The 17,341-nt window shown below is 49.0% G+C and overlaps 2 protein-coding genes across 2 annotated transcripts in view; both read right to left on the bottom strand.

Annotated features, from left to right (window-relative positions):
* LOC141575758 (uncharacterized) overlaps positions 1-1,558 on the bottom strand; it is an 81,156-nt gene extending 79,598 nt beyond the window's left edge. The window contains exon 1 of the mRNA XM_074355956.1: positions 1,382-1,558. Within this exon, the coding sequence (XP_074212057.1) occupies positions 1,382-1,558 (177 nt within the window). The remainder of the gene's footprint in view (positions 1-1,381) is intronic.
* Positions 1,559-6,423: 4,865 nt separating this feature from the next.
* The window catches only part of LOC105064765 (methylglutaconyl-CoA hydratase, mitochondrial-like), a 120,053-nt gene continuing 109,135 nt past the window's right edge, over positions 6,424-17,341 (bottom strand). The window contains exons 8-10 of the mRNA XM_074355955.1: positions 11,311-11,513; positions 9,186-9,305; positions 6,424-6,442 (exon numbers count right to left, since the gene is read on the bottom strand). Of these exons, the coding sequence (XP_074212056.1) occupies positions 11,494-11,513 (20 nt within the window). The 3' untranslated portion in view covers positions 6,424-6,442; positions 9,186-9,305; positions 11,311-11,493. The remainder of the gene's footprint in view (positions 6,443-9,185; positions 9,306-11,310; positions 11,514-17,341) is intronic.

Genomic DNA, 17,341 nt, shown 5'->3' with positions numbered 1-17,341 from the left:
GGTCTCAGACAGGCCGCCATGGACCACACACACAAAGCGAGGCAGGTCCAGGCACACAGGCCCTGCCGGGTCTGGCTGTGATGAGACCCGGAGCAACACTCAAGAAGGGCAACTAGGCTGGGGGGCCTCAGCTGGGGGGTCAATGTGCAGGGAGAGAACACAGACTTCTCTTCAAAAAGCGTGTTCAGAATTAATGCTGGCACCGGGAGGTGGGGAGGCCTGGGGGTTCTCTGGGTGCCACCCCCACCACGGCATCATTCTTGGTGTCACACACACTCATCACCACGCCCGCTGTCACTCAACCAGTGGTCAGTCCATCTGAACCCAAAGGCTTCGGCAGTGACAGACCTGCTCTGACAAAACAAGACGTTGTTCAAATAATTCTAGTTAAGATGCAGCTCTTTCATCAAGAAGTGCGTGTACTGACCTGCAAAACCCTGCTTAGGTGATTTCTTTATTTTGTGCTTTTCCAATTTGCTGCCAGCGAGGTTCACCAACTGAGCCCAGACGGAGAGCCCGGGCTCTGTGAAGTGCAAGTCGGTGCTGCTGAACGCCGGGCGGGGAGCTGAAGAGGGAGCGCAGGAGCCTTCAACGTGTGTCCAGTGAGCAGAGCACACGGACGTTCTGGAAGCTGTCAGAGCCACGAGTCTTAATTCTGAAACACCACATGTAGATGTAAGTCTTTCTACATCTGAAAATAATGTTAAAAGATGACACTGGAGGCAAGACAAAGACTTATATGTACAGTAAATAGAAACTAAATTAATTTTTTCTTTACCAGCGTGTCAGCAATAATTACATCATGGTGGTGGTTACTAAATTTTTAGGTATTATCTACAACATGCACATATTCCTGTAATTATCAAAAACAGTATTTTATTAAAAGATATGCTCAGGTCTTAGTTGGGTTACATCAAAGTAATATAAATCACTTTCTCTGTGTATCCCTAATTCACAGGTTTAACATGACACCAGCTGCCACACAAACCATGTCACTCAACATGATTATTATGGATTTTGTACATGAAGAAAGCTCATTTAAGGGAATCATTTTCAGGGTTTTTTTGAAAGTTGAGCTGTTCAATAAGAAATAAATTTCATTAATTCACAGTTTAAAAATAATGAAAACTAACTTATCTTTCCACAGTACCTTCTAAGTAACTAATGCCCTTTCATGTCTTTTCGAGGCTAAAATAAGACAAATGAACTACTAATCTATGTAATCCTGTGAGATAGGTCCCACTCATCACTGGAGTGCGAGGTGAAAAGGAAGAAAGGCAGACGGGCTTCCTGAATTTGGATGGCGTCCTAGAAGGCAGACGTAAACGGCCAGAATCAAGTTCTTCCCACTTCACCCAGGAACTGAACACAGGTTCACTACCAGCTTCAGCTGGTTCATGGGGCACGCACGACAGACGCACATGTCACAGAGCTGCATGGTGATCCTGCCCTTCGGGGTGATGGGAGTCACAGTGCCTTCTCCAAACTCCTTGTGCGTGACTTGTCCTTCCAGGTGCAACCAGCTGTCGATGCCTCCACCCACAGCCAGGACTGCCATGAAGCCCCCCACCTCTGGGTCCTCAGAGTCAGGAAACTAGCCCTTCCACAGGGCCTAGCGCAGACAGACAGCAAGCTTGGGGAGCGGAGTCCAGGGCGCTGCCTGCTTCTTACACTTACAATTAAGCTGAATTCATTTCTAGATTAGTTTCTTCACCCTTTTTTTCCAGGAACAAAATATTTAAAAATATATCTTTGAATAAAATGCAGTGTTTAAGGGGGGAAGGTAGAGCTAAAGTGTGAGAGCACATGCTTGGCACACACAAGGTCCTGGGTTCAATCCCCAGTACTTCCACGGAAAAACAAAACAAACAAACCAACCTAATTACATACACCCTGAAAGAAAAAACAAAAAAAACCCAAAAATAAACAGAGCCTTTAAAAAGGGAATTTCAAAGGGAAATCAACATCCTACAGGGAAACCCCAGCAGAGGTGAAAGGCACGCGGCCCCCACCCCCTCGGCTGGCTTCCTGGCACCCCCGCCTGCTGGGGAGCCTGCCAGAGCCAGGCGGTGCTGCTGGGCACCCACCTTCTACAAAGAAGCACTCGGCACAACCTTTGCTTTTAATTGACCTCCATCACGTTATTTTCAAGGAGAAACTACTTCATGGCTATGTTACAATTTCACTGACTCGGTGGGAGAGGAACAGGGGACTTTCAAATCAGCTCAAAGGACTTTCTTTTGTCTTTTTGTTTTTTTGTGTGAGGGGAAGTAATTACGTTGATATATAAAATAAAAATATGGAGGTACTGGGGATTAAGCCCTGGACTTTGTGCATGCTAGGCACCCACTCTACCACTGAGCTCTACCCTCCCAAGGTACACTTTACACGTTAAAAATCTCTAAAGCACATGTAGCAACTCAAACTCCTTAAGGAATTTCATCCACTCACCCTCCCTGTGCAGTAGGGAGACAACGCACAATTCCAACAGCAGTTCTCTGTGAGGGAACATCCTACTGGTTTGAAATCTCACGTTTTAAACATCCTCCATGAGCTCATTCATATTTAATCTGTGTCCTAAATTCCCAGGCCAAGGCTAAGAAGTCTGCAAAGCAGAATGAGAGGAAGAGGTTTCCATGCGGTTTATCCAACTTGACTCTGACCTGACCATGACCCTGTCTGCTCCTCCCGGGGCCCCACTCGGGCACCTGGGGCTTCTGCTCCCTCCTGGCTGGCAGTGACCCTGGGGCAGGGCGGCATCCCGTGACCTGCTCAGACCCCTGGACCAGCCGCTCTTCCCCAGCTCCCACGGCCCAGCCCTCCTGCTCTCCCGGCTTCCAGGGACACCGCCCTTCAGACCCATGCTCACTCTCACACGCAGTCACTCTCACCCAGACACGTGCACGGACACTCACACCCCAGCACAGTCACACATATGCCTGCTCAGTCATTCACACACCCAGTTACTCACACACATTCACTTGTTCACTTCACATTCACACCCATACTCAGTCTCACTCTCATAGACACTCACACTCACATGTACAAACTTACACATGCACTCAAGCCTGCACACACACACACACACACACACACACACGCTGTGTTTACTTCCACCTCTCCACACTTAACACCCTCACATCCACATACTCAAACACTTCAGTGGGTTGAACTGTATCCCCCCAGAGTCATCTTCACCCAGAACCTCAGCTGTGACCTTATTTGGAAATGAACTCTTCACGTGTATAACAAAGGTAAGGACTGAGATGACATTATACTGCATTAGGATGAACTCTAAACCCAATGAAAGCCCTTAGAAGAGGCAGAAAAGGACAGGGGAGGCGTCCAAGCGAAGATGAGGCAGACACTGGAATGCTGTGGCCACAAGCCGAGGAAGCCTGGGAGGACACGGACACACACACACACTCGCACACGACAGCCTCACAGCCCGGTTCTGACGCTGTGGCCCACAGCACTCCCTGCATACCTGTCTTGTCCATCTTTGCCCTCTCCACCAACGTGCGCAGCAGTCCACGCAGAGTCTTGGTGGCTTCACTCTGCATGACTTCAGCATGGGCTCCAGCAGACAGAGTTTGCAGTAAATTAACAGCGCTGGTGAGCATCATTGCTGTGGGGTGAAAGTTCCCTTCAATTTGTTAAAGCTTCTGAAAAAAAATCAAAATTAGAAACTACACTCCCAAATAAATGGGAAAGTGTCTCCACATGTAACTTAAGGGATTTGACTTCACATTCTTCTTTTCTTACTTTGGAAAGGGAAGCAGCTCTTTATATTTGAAGATAAAATTCAAGGTCCACTAAATAAACACCCTATTCAGCTCCATCCCTACCTCCTTCAAAGGAATCAAGCCTTTTAAATATTTTTTTAAAGCAATCTCAGCATACAAGCTCAGAAGAACTAAAACAATTATAAAAACTCACTTATCAGAAAAACAGCTCATCAAATGTCAAAAGCTGGTTGTTAATGAGCTGGCTGTGCGCAGGATGAAGATGAGGTGGCTGCCTCCACGGATGCGGAGCTAGGGGCACACTTGTCCAGGCCACCTTCCTGTCACTTGGCCAGCCCTGCTCAGGCCGACTTCCTAAGTGAAGCCCCCTGGCAGAGAGCTGGGAGGAGGCGCACTTGACCAGGACACTGTCAGATGCAATGATAACATAACCCGCACTGACCCAGGCAGGGGCACGTGGTGTCACACACACTAATCCTAACCTTCCAAAGGCAGACGCCATCCGTGTACATCTGATGTGCAGAGTGGCATGCACACGGGGCTGGCACGGAGCACTGCCTCTGACACCTTCCACACCATTTTCTCTGATGAGCTCAGCCTCTTGGGTTTCCTCTCCTAACCACAAAAGTGACTTCTGAAGCCTGCCCGTGCTGTGCATATAGCTGACATTGGAGCCCCAAGAAAAATCGCTGGCCTCCTGGATGGTCTCACCAAGATCTCAACATCCCAAGGTCTGAAAAAGTCCTGAAGCCCTCCTCCCACACCCTGCATCTCCTTAACCTTGCGGTCACGCTAAACTCCTACCTCCACTTTCCCTCAGGTAGTAAAGTACTGACTTACTACTCGACACTACATGCCTGACAGCAGGACCTCAGTGGGTAAGGTGACAGAAGGAAAAAGGCATGCTCTGGCATGGCAGGGTAACACCCACTCCTCCAGGCACTGGCTCACTACCTCAGACCCTAGCTCAGGGCCCCCAGAAAGCCCACCAGTGGCGAGGACACAGACAGCCCTGCCCTCTCCCTCCCACCACACTGTCTCCAAGGAAAACAGGAATCAAATCCAACAAAATCACCGGGGGCCGGTTTAAAACTGACCTTCCAGGGAAGCCTGGTCTACAGAGCTGCTCTCACTCCCAGATGAAAGGATGGCCGGCCAGCATGTGCCCACAGCTTGCCATGCCCCCTGGCACCCACCGGAGTCATCTTCTGTGTCCAAGTCCTCTGAGGAGGGCTGCGTGGAGGCCAGCAGCTCCGCCAACTTCAGGTCCTACTTCCCCTCCTTTCCCATCCTGTATGAGCTGGTGCTGCCCGTGTCCCACTGGACCATGATCCACCCATCCTCTCCAAGTTCACCGATCACACGGCCAAGGCCAGGAGGAGGTCTGTCCTGGGGAAGCCGAAACAGAGACTGGTTAAGAGGGTGCGGGCCGGTCTGTCACATGAATATGGCCTGTAAGGGTGGCTGCAGCATTGGCACAGGCTGCGTGTCCGTAGAGGGCTCCAGACCCGCTACAACACATACGGCTCACGCCGTCACCACGCAGCTCACACCATCACTGCACAGCGAACGCCGTCACCACACAGCAAACACTGGGGCTAACTTGCCCGTGCTCCTTTACCGAAGAGGTAGCTGGGAAGGTGTCACCTCAGTCGGCATCCTCTCTAAGCCAATGCGGAGATGAGACTTTCCAGCCTGGTCCTGCCGCCCTGCTCCTTGGCCCCAAGATCCCTCTCGGGGCTTCACGAGGTCAGAACCTCAAACAAGCACCACCACCGCCTCATTCCCGCTCATTCTTCAGTTCTTTTCTGACCCTAGAGTGAACCTTCACCTCCCATTTCTATGAGTAAAAGCTGTAGGATGCTGCTGCCTGTTCTGGACACCGATTCTGAGATGATTCTCAGGAGGCGCGTGCTTAAGAGTGAGGCTGAGAACACCAGGACGTGAGAAGGCGGCTCCGCATCATAGGAGGGTGAACGCAGTCCTGCGCGAGTGGCCAGGGCAGTGGTGCAGGGCCCAGCCCCTGACCTCCACCCGGGGTGACCCTGCAGAGATGCGGGAGGAAGGAGCTCGGGGTAGAAGACAAAAGGTGGGCACCCCCAAGACAGCGCCTGCTGCTGCCCGGCCGGGGCGCTGACAGGCACGTGGCCATCAGCTCGTAGAGGCCGCACCAGAGCTTTCTCGACCCGATTACTCGGATGAGGTGCGCTCTCTCCTGCTCACTCTCTTGTTTCGGGCTGCACCCCTAGTTGAGCCCACGCCAGGAGTTCTCTGAAAACAGTCCCCACTCCTCACAGACCTGATCCTGATCGGGGCCCCACAACAGGCCGCTGCTTCTCCCTCCTTGTTTGGAGCCTCTAGTCACCTGCCTCGGAGTCAGTACTTTGTCATGGGTCAGTCACACACATCCTGAGAGAAGGCAGGTACTGACCCCAGGTTCCACCCAGCCAGGATGAGCAGAATATGACTAACATGTGGCTCATGTGTTTGGGTCAAATCTCTAAGCACCTGATCGCCCCATTTCCAGTCCACGCCTCTCATGACCCTGGTTCCGATCTTCATCACAGCAGCCAGCTCCGGGCCAGAAACCGGGAGCTGCACCGGGGCTGTTTCCTTCCGAGTCTCTCCCAGAACTGTAGCAGGAGCACCTCGGGCAGACGTGTTCACAGCTTCTTCAACAATATCACAGCTGGGGCCTGTCAGAGCACCAAAAACAGCAGCTGAGCCAATCAGGAGTCAGTTTCCTAATCTTAATATATTTTTTTAAATAATTATTAACTATTAATGAGGATAGTAACTTTAAAGACTCCATAAGTGTATTTTTTTTATCAGTACAACAAATACTATGAAAAACTTACTGATGAGAATTAAATTTTGGAAAAGGCAAGGGGAGGACAAAATATCTAAATGTATATCAGAAGTTGTAAAAGATGAAAAAACTACTCAGAAAAGACACTTACTCTCTTTCTAGGGATTACGCCCTGCTCCAAAAAAACCAAAATGCTCTAAGTTAGAAAGACACACACTGAGGGGGAGGTCAGCTCAGCGGCAGAGGGCACACTCAGCACACAGGAGGCAACGGGTTCAACAAGCCCTGGCACCTCGATTAAAATAAAGAAACCTAATTACCCCCTGCAATAAACAGTAAGTAGATACAGATAGATAAAAAAAAAAAAGAATAGAATATTTAAAAAAAAGAAAAACATGCATCGCATATTTTTATTACAATAGAAAAAAGATAACCACCTCACCGTCTAACAGTGAGACATGAGCCAGCTTTAATTACGGTACTGGGAACAGACAAGCTAACAGAGCAGGCCCGAGACTGCTGTCCTTGGAAAGGCCTGCTTGCAAGGCTGCCCTCCGCTGGCCTCCGATAACCTGGATTTTGTGAGGGTTCCAACCATCCCCTAACTGCCAAGAATGCGTCCCTGGGCCTCAACTGTCTGCACAGACCACATGGTTCCAGGCTTCCTTCCAGGGGCCTGGAACTTACCTGAGCGCCAGGCAGACGTGCCTACACGACCTGCCTCAGTGAAAGCTCAGGGCACTGAGTCTCCCCACTGTGCCCGCGAAGATGACACTTCACATGTGCGGTCACAGTGCCTTGCTGGGGGGACGAAGGGCATCCTGTGCGTCTCCCCTGGGAGAGGACATCTGTCTGGTTTCTCCCAGACGTGGCCCACATGCCTTCTCCCTTTGCTGATTTTCCTTTCTTCTCTTTCACTACACTAAATCTCAGCCCTGAGGATGACCACATCTAGAGCCCTGTGAGGCTTGTTAGCGAATCACTGAACCTGGGAGTGCTCTCAGGAACAGGGAGGGCAGCGCTGGGATTCTCTAGAACAGCCCTGATTCAGTCAAGTATCACAAAAGCCTTGTTCAGTAAAAGGAAGAATGAAGGGCGGGACACGAATCTGGTCCCTGGTGGCCATGCAATCACCCACAGTATAAAATGGAAGCTAAGCTGTAAGGTGGGAGAAGTAAAATGCACCAATGCATTTGAAAGCAGTAAATGCAACCCCAGGAGTTGGCCTGCTGGCCTCAGTGAGGGGAAAGCCCACGCCTGGTGACCCCGTGGTCTTCCTTCTCCCCCCAGGTGGGAGGAAAAAGTGCCCCAACATTTCCAAAGATGGACCCGGGTGGGTCAAAAATGTTGAAGTTTGTGTCCCTCTCTCCTCCAAGAGGGAGAAGTAAAGGTTATTCAATTCCAGGCCTGGCCAGGGAGAGTGTTGCTCAGTGGCACAGTGTGCACATGAGGTCCTGGGTTCAATCCCCAGTACCTCCATTAAAAAATGAATAAATTATATATTAAAACAATCCCAGGACTGAAGAAAAGCTTTAGATAAACTGGAGGAAAAAGTCTTTTCTTCAGCCTCGCAGTGTCCCTGTGAGGCTCCAGGACAGGGAGGCGTGGCAGCTGTACTGATAACCCTGTAACTGCTGAATCTGCTGCTAAAGGTTTGAACACGTTCTACAGTAAGAAAAAAGGAGTATCTTTTTTTAAGTGGCCTTGTATTTTGTGGCGATTATATGTGAATGTATGCATAAAAATCAATGTAAATTACATGCTTATCATTTTGTATATGAAAGAGAAACCACCCTGATGAGGGAAAATGACAAATACAGATATGTATTCACTGGACACAATTCCCTGGCTTTTTACAGCCAGTAGCTGGGTTGGAATTTAAACTCGAGTGTGACTAGCAGAAAAAGCCCCCATAATTAATGATGTGTGCTACGATTTTTGAATGACATATGCAATGACTTTTGCATGATGGCCATTCTAACTGGTGTGAGATGATACCTCATCTAGTTTTAACTTGTATTTCCTTGATAATTAGCAACACAGCATTTTTTCATGTGCTATTGGCCATTTGTATGTCTTCACTGGAGAATTTCCTGTTTATGTCTTTGCCCATTTTGAATTGGGCTGTTTGTTTTTTGTTATTAAGATGTATCAGCTGTTAAACTTAAAGGCTAATTAAACTTACAGCAAAGGAAACTGCACAGCAAAGGAAACCATAAGCAAAACAAAATGACAATCTACGGAATGGGAGAAAATATCTGTAAATGATTCAACTGACAAAGACTTAATCCCCAGAATATATAAATGGTTCATAAAATTTAATAACAAAAAACAAGCAACCCAATCCAACAATGGGCAGAAGACCTAAAGAAGCAATTCTCCAATGAAGACTACAAATGGCCAATAGGCACATGTAAAAATGCTCAATATCACTAATTGCCAAAGAAATGCAAATCAAAACTACAAAACACCAGTCAGAATGGCTGTCACTTCAAAGTTCATGCATGATAAATGCTGAAGAGGGTGTGGAGAAAAGAGAACTCTATGACACTGCTGGTGGGAATGTAGTTTGATGTAGCTATTATGGAAAACAGTATAGAATTTCCTCAAAAAACTAAAAATAGACTTACCCTATGATCCAGCAATCCCACTTCTGGGTATATATTCAGAGGAAACTCCAATGCAAAAAGGTATCTGCACCCCAGTATTCATAGCACCACTATATATAATAGCCAAAACATGGAAGCAACCTAAATGAAAAAAAAGAAGCTATGATCTTTGTTATTTAAAATCAGAAGTATCATGTGAATTAACTTAGAAAATGTCTTTTTTTTTTTAATTTCCAAAAAACAAGCTAATTGCTTGTGAATTGAGGCACTATAAATTATGCAGCTCGATTTTAAAAATACATGGAAGACAAGTTCTAAGTTCTGGCACTTTTATCTGCTCTTTTACAGGAATTAAGGATAATTAAATTTAAATAATGTCATATAAACGTTTTATTTCGCTTTCAATTTATTTTAAAAACAACAGGGGTTGATCATTTGTAATCTATGGAAGTATTTGAAATTGCTTTTGGTGAGTCTATTAAATCAGTTAGTGACGCTTAAAGTGTAAAACAAATCTACATCAACCCAGATTGCAGCCATTAAGCTTATGGGTTTATTTAGTGGCGTAAAATAGCACTTCATAAAATCTATTCTAAAATAACATTTGCTAATAAAAATAGGACCAAGATTCTTCTGAAATTCTATATGTCTTATAACCAGACGACAAGTGGGACTTCCACTGCTATCCCTCCCCACTTCCCTGATCATGTACATGGGAGTTTATTTCTGGAATTTCTATTCTGTATGCCTGTGCTCACACCAGGATGATGCTGTCTTGATTTCTTTATAGTAAATCTGGAAATCAGGAAGCGTAATTCAACCAACTTTGTTCTTTCCATCTCCATATAAATTTAAGAATCACCTTGCCATTTTACAACAACAACAACAAAAAGAAAAAGCTGCGAGGATTTTAGCTAAGCTTGCACTAAATCTATAGGTCAATTTGGGGAGAAAAGACATAACAATTCTGCATCTTCTAATACATAAACATGTTATGCACCTCGCCATTGATTTGTCTTCTTTCATTTCCCTCCACCATGTTTGATAGTTTTGAGTGTATGGATCTTATACAGAGTTTGTCAAATTTATTCCTAAATATTTCATGTTCGTTGACGCTACTGTAAATGGGAGTGATTTTTAAATTTTATTCTGTAGTTGCTCATCACTAATACATAGAAGGACAACTGATGGTTTATATGTTGACCTCCTAGTCAGAGACTGCTCGATCCGACCACTAGTTCTAATGATGTTTTTGGTAAACGTCTTAAGACTCTGTCTGAACGTGCTCATGGGGCACTTGTGAATAGAGTTCTTTCCAGCCCGTATGCCTTTCGTTTCTCCTTGCCTTTCTACACGGGCTAGAACCTACAGTACAATGTTGAATAGCAGCAATGAAAGTGCACATTTTTGCCTTGTTTGCATTATTTGTGGGAAGGGTTCAGGTTTTCATCACTGAGGATGTCAGCGGTAGGAATTTTATACAAGCCTTTGGCCAGACTGAGGAAGCACCCTGCTATTCTAATTTACTAAGAGTTTCTTTCCTTTTTTAAATTATGAATCAACACTGAATTCTGTCAAATGCTTTTTTCTGCCAATATTGAGATGATCATGGAATTTTTCTTTTATTCTGTTAATATGATGAACTGTATTGTTTTATACATCAGGTAAGTCCCATTTAGTGACATCTTTTTTAATTAAAAAAAAAAATTAGTGAATGTTTACTGACCAGTGACTGAGGGCTGAATCCACGGTGTGCAGAACAGCTCTCATCACTTAATTCTGCACAGCGTCAAGCCACTCAGCCAGGGTGGGCGAGTGACGGGGCTGCGGCCCATACAAGGAAGTGGCAGAGCTGGGAGGGCAGGAGGTCATCAAACTCCCGCCGCGTTACATCAGTCGTTCAAATCAGAGTCAGAACCCTACCCCGTCATCTCTCCCCCAGCCTTTTGGCATTTCAGACACAAAGCCAAAGACAGAAGAAGAAATGCATCTGCCTCAGGCCCCCTTCCCAGCATTCCCAGTAACATTCCCGAACAGAACATCCACCAGGGAGCTCGTGTACCAGACAGTTCACCTCCCACACCCAACTTATCTTTTTATATATTTTTGAGTTTAATGCACTAAAGTTTTAAGAATTTTTACATACGTTTCCATGAGACATACTGGTCTGTAGATTCCCTGTTTTAGTGTCTTTGTTTGACTTGGCAGGAAAATAATGGAAGCCTCATCAAATAACTTGAGACCTGTCCTCTCCTGTTTTCTCAAAGAACTCAGGCAGGATTGGTAATGTTTCTTCCACAAATGGTTGGTAGATTCACCAGCGCAACCATCATGCCCAGAGTTTTCTTTCTGGAAAAATTTTTAATTACGGATTCAATTATATATATATATATTTTTTTAAATATATATATATATATATATATATATATATATATATATATATATATATATATATAAAATCTTTGTTTTTTAATTCCATAGAAGACTTTACATTTAATATAATTACCCATTCTGGTTAGGTTTAAATTTACCGTTTTGATATTTCTTTTCTATCTTTCTCATCTAACTTTTATTACTCATTTATATATATATAAAGTGAAAGTATTTTAGATTTTCTATTTCTTCTAGTGTTAGTTTTGGTGTATTTCCTGACATAAAGTTATTTTAAGATTCTCTTATAACCCTTTAATATCTGTAGGATATGCAGTGATGACCTATCTCGACACTGGCAATTTGTGTCTTCTTTTTTTTTCCCTCTGTTTCTTGATTATCAGGTTAGCTAGCAGTGTTAATTTTTTTTTCTCACATTCTCAAACTATGGGCTTTGGGTTTTATTAATGTTTCTCTATTGTTGGTACCAAGTCTTCTCCACTAACTTCCTCTTCTTTGTTAAAAGTGGAGGTTCAGTCACTGATGGCAGATCTTTTTATTTTCTCATAAAAGCTTTTAAAACTCTGATTGCTCTGTTGCTTTAGCACCGTCTCACAAAAGTTAATGTTGTTTTCATTTTCCTTAAGTTCAAAATATTTTCTGATTTCTCTTTTGACCCATAGGTGTACCCAGTATTCTTTGAATTTCCAAGTATCTAGAGGGTTTGCATGTAAGTTTCAGTTAGTGGTTTCTAATTTAACTCTGTCAGGGTCGGAGAATATGGCCTGTATTATCTCAATCCTTTAAAATTTATTTTATGGTCCATCTTCCTATTTTGATGGCTATTCCACGTAAACTTTAAAGACAACTTGAATTCTGTGGTCATTGGGTGGAGTACTCCGAAAAGATCACTCAGGCCAAGCTGTTCCAAATACATTTCAAGGTTTCTGTATCTTCACTTACTTTCTTTCCATTTGCTCCATCAACTACGAAATCTCCAGGAGAAACAGTGGATTTACGCATTTCTCCTTTTCGTTCTGAGAATTTCTGCCTCAAGCATCTGAAGTTCTGTTCTCACAGCGGCAGGCGCACTTGAAGTCACACCCTCCTGATGGATCACTCTTTTCCCTTCTGTCATTTCACGATGTCCCTCACAGGGACATCGTTCCTCGCTCTGAAACCTAGTTTTCCAGTATTCACAGAGCCAGTCCAGCTTTCCTATTTATTGTGAGCGTGTACGTCTTCTTCCATCCTTTCAGTTTTAACATACCTGTACCCTTGTAAAGTAGGGCTCATAAACAGTATGTAATTGAGTCTTACTTTGTAAATCAATCTCTGTTTTTTAATTCCATAAAAAATTTTACATTTAATATAATGACCCATTCTGGTTAGGTTTATATTTACCATTTTGATGTTTTTCTGTCTTTCTCATCTATTTTATCACTCGTTCTTTTTTTGGGATTGAGCATTTTTAGCATTTCATTCTACCTTCACTACGAGTTTGTTGTTAACATTTAATTTTTTTAAGTGGTTAGTAGCCTTTCTTAAGTAGAGTTTTGTGAGAGAAGAAAGCTAAAAGAAAGTGAAATTAATGAGTATTTTAAAATGTCTCGATGACAGTACTTTGCTCTTAGACGCACAGGATAGAAATTAACTTATTACGTAGAGTAAATGCCTTAAAGCATTAGGGCTTAGTTTTTACCAAATTCAGAAAAGTTCTGGTCTTTTTCTAATGCAAACAAGAACAAAACTTTATTATAAGCTATGAAAAAACACAAGGGTTTTGGGAGGAAAATGGGGAGAGGAGGAGTCAGTTGTAGGCAGCAGGGGTGTGCCCCTTGCTCTGGGGCCGGAGAGGACAGGACAAGGGCCTTTGTCTACTGTCCTGAGGACTCTGACCACTTGGGATCAGTGGGATCAGGTAACAGTCTCAAGTCAACCACCTCTGGGGACAAGATCGCAGGCAGGGAGCTCCGGGATTCCAGAAGTTAGGGCCAGGCTTGTGTTTCACCCCCAAATGGGGCCTGCCTGCACGAAGTCCAGCCTGGGAGGTAGGGGACACTGACTGTGTCTCCCAAAGTCACCAATTCAGGCCATGATCCGCCTCTTAGATTCCAAGGGAGGGGATCCCAACCTGGAGGAAGATGACTTGGACGGCCCAGCAGCCTTGTGTGCAGCCACGCCCTGGACAGGTGATGGGCGGGCCCTCACAGTGTGGCTGCTCATTCCTGTGCCCGCTGTGCAGGCAGGCTGCTGCCACAGGCCAGGACAGACATGCCAGCCTTGCTGGGAGAGGTGCCGGGCCCTCGGCTGGAAGCAGAGGGGCTCTGCCTGGGGGCACCCCCGGGGGTGGGACTTAAGATGGGGGTGCTCTGGTGAACGGGGCCCCAGGTGTTCAGGCCCCTGCGTCCCCCACGGCAGCGTGTGGTGCTCGGGCTCCGCGTCACCTCTTCTGTGATGCGAAGAGCTGCAAAGAGGCGGCACAGCTCAAAGTCACCCACTTGGCTCCTGCCACCCTTACATGCAGCTGAAACCCCGAACCTGCAGGGGACTGGGCTCGAGCTGGCAGATCTTGGGCAGTGCCGCCAAGTGTTGGGCCCAGCCCTGGTCACAACGCTGGGCATGTAGGCGGCAGCTGCACAGCCACGGGGGAACAGAGTAGAGGTGGCAGAAGACATCGGCTGGGTGCTGGCATGAGTGCCCATGGTGGGATTTCTGGATGACAAACTGTCAGAAGATGCTTTTGGTGGGGGCTTGAAGGCTACTGGACCTGGAGCGGACAGTGGGTCCGAGGTTGGGGCTGGAGCTGCCTGCTTTTGATACTGGGAAGAGCTGTCACAGGCAGTGGCTCCACACTGCTGCCCATGAGGGACCGCAAGGATGGGCTGCGCAGAGGTCCCAGGGTTAGCAGGAAGTGTCACAGTTAGGTTAGGCCCACAGAAGCTCAGTGCAGACAGGCTGGTGGTGAGGATGATTAAGGCCACACCGTCATGGGGGGCCGTCTGCGGGGCCTGCAGAGGGGGCAAGATGCTCCCACTGGTGGTCTGGGGAGCCCCCGAGAGCAGAGGCTGAGAAGGTACAGTGCTATTCATGGGGGTGACCCCAGTCCCCTGAGCAGGGGTGACAAAGGCCAGGCCACCAATGGCGGCCGTCTGCGGGGCCTGCAGAAGAGGCAAGATGCTCCCACTGGTGGTCTGGGGAGCCCCCGAGAGCAGAGGCTGAGAAGGTACAGTGCTATTCATGGGGGTGACCCCAGTCCCCTGAGCAGGGGTGACGAAGGCCAGGCCACCAATGGCGGCCGTCTGCGGGGCCTGCAGAGGGGCCAAGATGCTCCCACTGGTGGTCTGGGGAGCCCCCGAGAGCAGAGGCTGAGAGGGTACAGTGCTATTCATGGGGGTGACCCCAGTCCCCTGAGCGGGGTTCACGAAGGCCAGGGCACCACTGGGGGCCGTCTGCGGGGCCTGCAGAAGGGGCAAGATGCTCCCACTGGTGGTTTGGGGAGCCCCCGAGAGCAGAGCCTGAGAGGGTGGAGTGGTGTCCATAGGGGTGACCCCAGAGTCCGAAAAAGGGGTGAAGACGGCCAGGCCACCACTTGGGGCCATATGTGGGGCCTTCAGAGAGGGCAAGATACTCCCGCTGGTGGTCTGGGGAGCCCCCGAGAGGAGAGGCTGGGAGGATACAATGCTGTTGATGGGGGTGACCCCAGTCCCCTGAGCGGGGTTCACGAAGGCCAGGGCACCACTGGGGGCCATCTGCGGGGCCTGCAGAAGGGGCAAGATGCTCCCACTGGTGGTTTGGGGAGCCCCCGAGAGCAGAGCCTGAGAGGGTGGAGTGGTCTCCATGGGGGTGACCCCAGAGTCCGAAGAAGGGGTGAAGATGGCCAGGCCACCACTGGGGGCCATCTGCGGGGCCTGCTGAGTGGGCAGGATGCTCCCACTGGTGGTCTGGGAAGCCCCCGAGAGCAGAGGCTGAGAGGGTACAGTGCTATTCATGGGGGTGACCCCAGTCCCCTGAGCAGGGGTGACAAAGGCCAGGGCACCACTGGGGGCCATCTGCGGGACCTTCAGAGGGGTCAAGATGCTCCCACTGGTGGTCTGGGGAGCCCCCGAGAGCAGAGGCCGAGAGGGTACACTGCTATTCATGGGGGTGACCCCAGTCCCCTGAGCGGGGGTGACGAAGGCCTGGTCACTACTAGGGGCCATCTGCGGGGCCTGCAGAGGGGGCAAGATGCTCCCACTGGTGGTCTGGGGAGCCCCCGAGAGCAGAGGCTGAGAGGGTGGAGTGGTCTCCTTGGGGGTGACCTCAGCGTCCGGGGAGGGCGGGGGAGCCAAGCCGGCCTCCGTCTCACCCCGTAACATGCTATTGATTTGCCGGAACGCTGCTTTCTTCTCCACGTTGAGGTCTTCCGAGGTGACTCGGGAACCCAGTTCAGGGGGTGAGGGCAGCCTCAGGGGCTCCCCTCGCCTGTGTCGCAGCAGAGAAAACCTGCGTCTTCGGGGCCTGGGACCATCGGATGTGTTCCCCTCGGTTCCCCTCGGCCCTCTGGCTGTGTCTGCATCCCTGTCGGGCCAGTTCGTCTGCGGTGAGACCACCGGAGCTGCAGCGGGAGGCCAGGGGCTCTCCTTCCTCGATTTCTTCAAGGGTTTCGGGGGCAGTCCGCTGCGTGCGGGACCCCTCTTCCTCCGCACTGGCGGGGAACCCTGGGAGGAGCTGTACGAGCTGTTGATGGCATCTCTCCGGGGGCAGGAGCTCACGCAAGAGGTCTGGGGTTTCTCCACGCAGACGTCTTCTGAGTTCTTGGCACAGAGGTTCCTCTGCAGAGACCCGGGCCTCGGAATGAAAGAAACGGGGCCTCTCTCGGGTTCTTCACCCCCGGTGCCATCCGGGCTCCTCTGATCTTCCCCCTCTGGGACTGCCAGGTCTTCCTTGGCCAACCCTTTCCCGCTCTCACCAGGGGCCCTCGACACCGCCTCCGTGCACGAGTCCAGGGCACACCCGGGCGTTGTGGGCAGGGCAGGAGTGCGGGGCTGTTCCTTCACCGCACAGACGGTGGCTGTGCCCGTTGGAGACGCTGAGCTGCAGGACAGCGTGGAGGTCTGGGCGCGCAGCACGGCCCTCCTCCGACGGACCAGACTACAGGTGGAGCTGAGGACGCCCAGCAAGGAGCGCAGGGTCCGCGGGAGCAGGGAGCATCTTCTGTGAAGCGCTGTTACAAGGCGTCGATGTAAAGTCATGGGACACCTGTAGGCTGGCCTGCGAGCGGCCAGCAGCTGGTGGAGAGCCAGGTGACCCGGGCCGGCCAGGGGCAGTCGGCGATGGCGGGGAGCGGGCTGGAGGTGGCCGGGCCCTGGCGGCAGGTGCCGGCCCCCCAGGGCTCGGGGCGGGGCTGAGGGGCAGGGTGTGCTCAGGTAGTCGCCCATAGGGCACTTAGGTAAGGTCAAGGGCAGAGAGCAGGACTCTGAGCGCTGTCCTTTAGCTGCCAATACTGCTGAAGGCCAAGCGCACACTGTTTGGCCTGTTGCTAGGACGTGGCTCTAGAACCTTGTGAGCAAATAATGCGCACGTGCACAGGGCCCTGTGGGACCCTCCCTGTGCAGCAGACACACAGGGACCCAGGGCTGCACACATGCGGATGCGCCCCCATCCCCCCCTCCACCCTCTGGTGCTTCCGGATCTCCTGGAGCCTGCGGATTGGAGGGGGGGAGCCCAGAGCTCTCACGGACATAACTGTACAGGACGGGTCTTTTTTTTTTTTTTTTTTTTAGTATTGTTCTTTCCCCACCTTGACTGTGAGCACTGAGACCTTC

The sequence above is a fragment of the Camelus bactrianus genome, chromosome 32, assembly GCF_048773025.1.
Source record: "Camelus bactrianus isolate YW-2024 breed Bactrian camel chromosome 32, ASM4877302v1, whole genome shotgun sequence".
Taxonomy (NCBI): domain Eukaryota; kingdom Metazoa; phylum Chordata; class Mammalia; order Artiodactyla; family Camelidae; genus Camelus; species Camelus bactrianus.
Note: the sequence above shows the minus strand (reverse complement) of the source record. Positions and strands in the feature narration are given on the sequence as shown.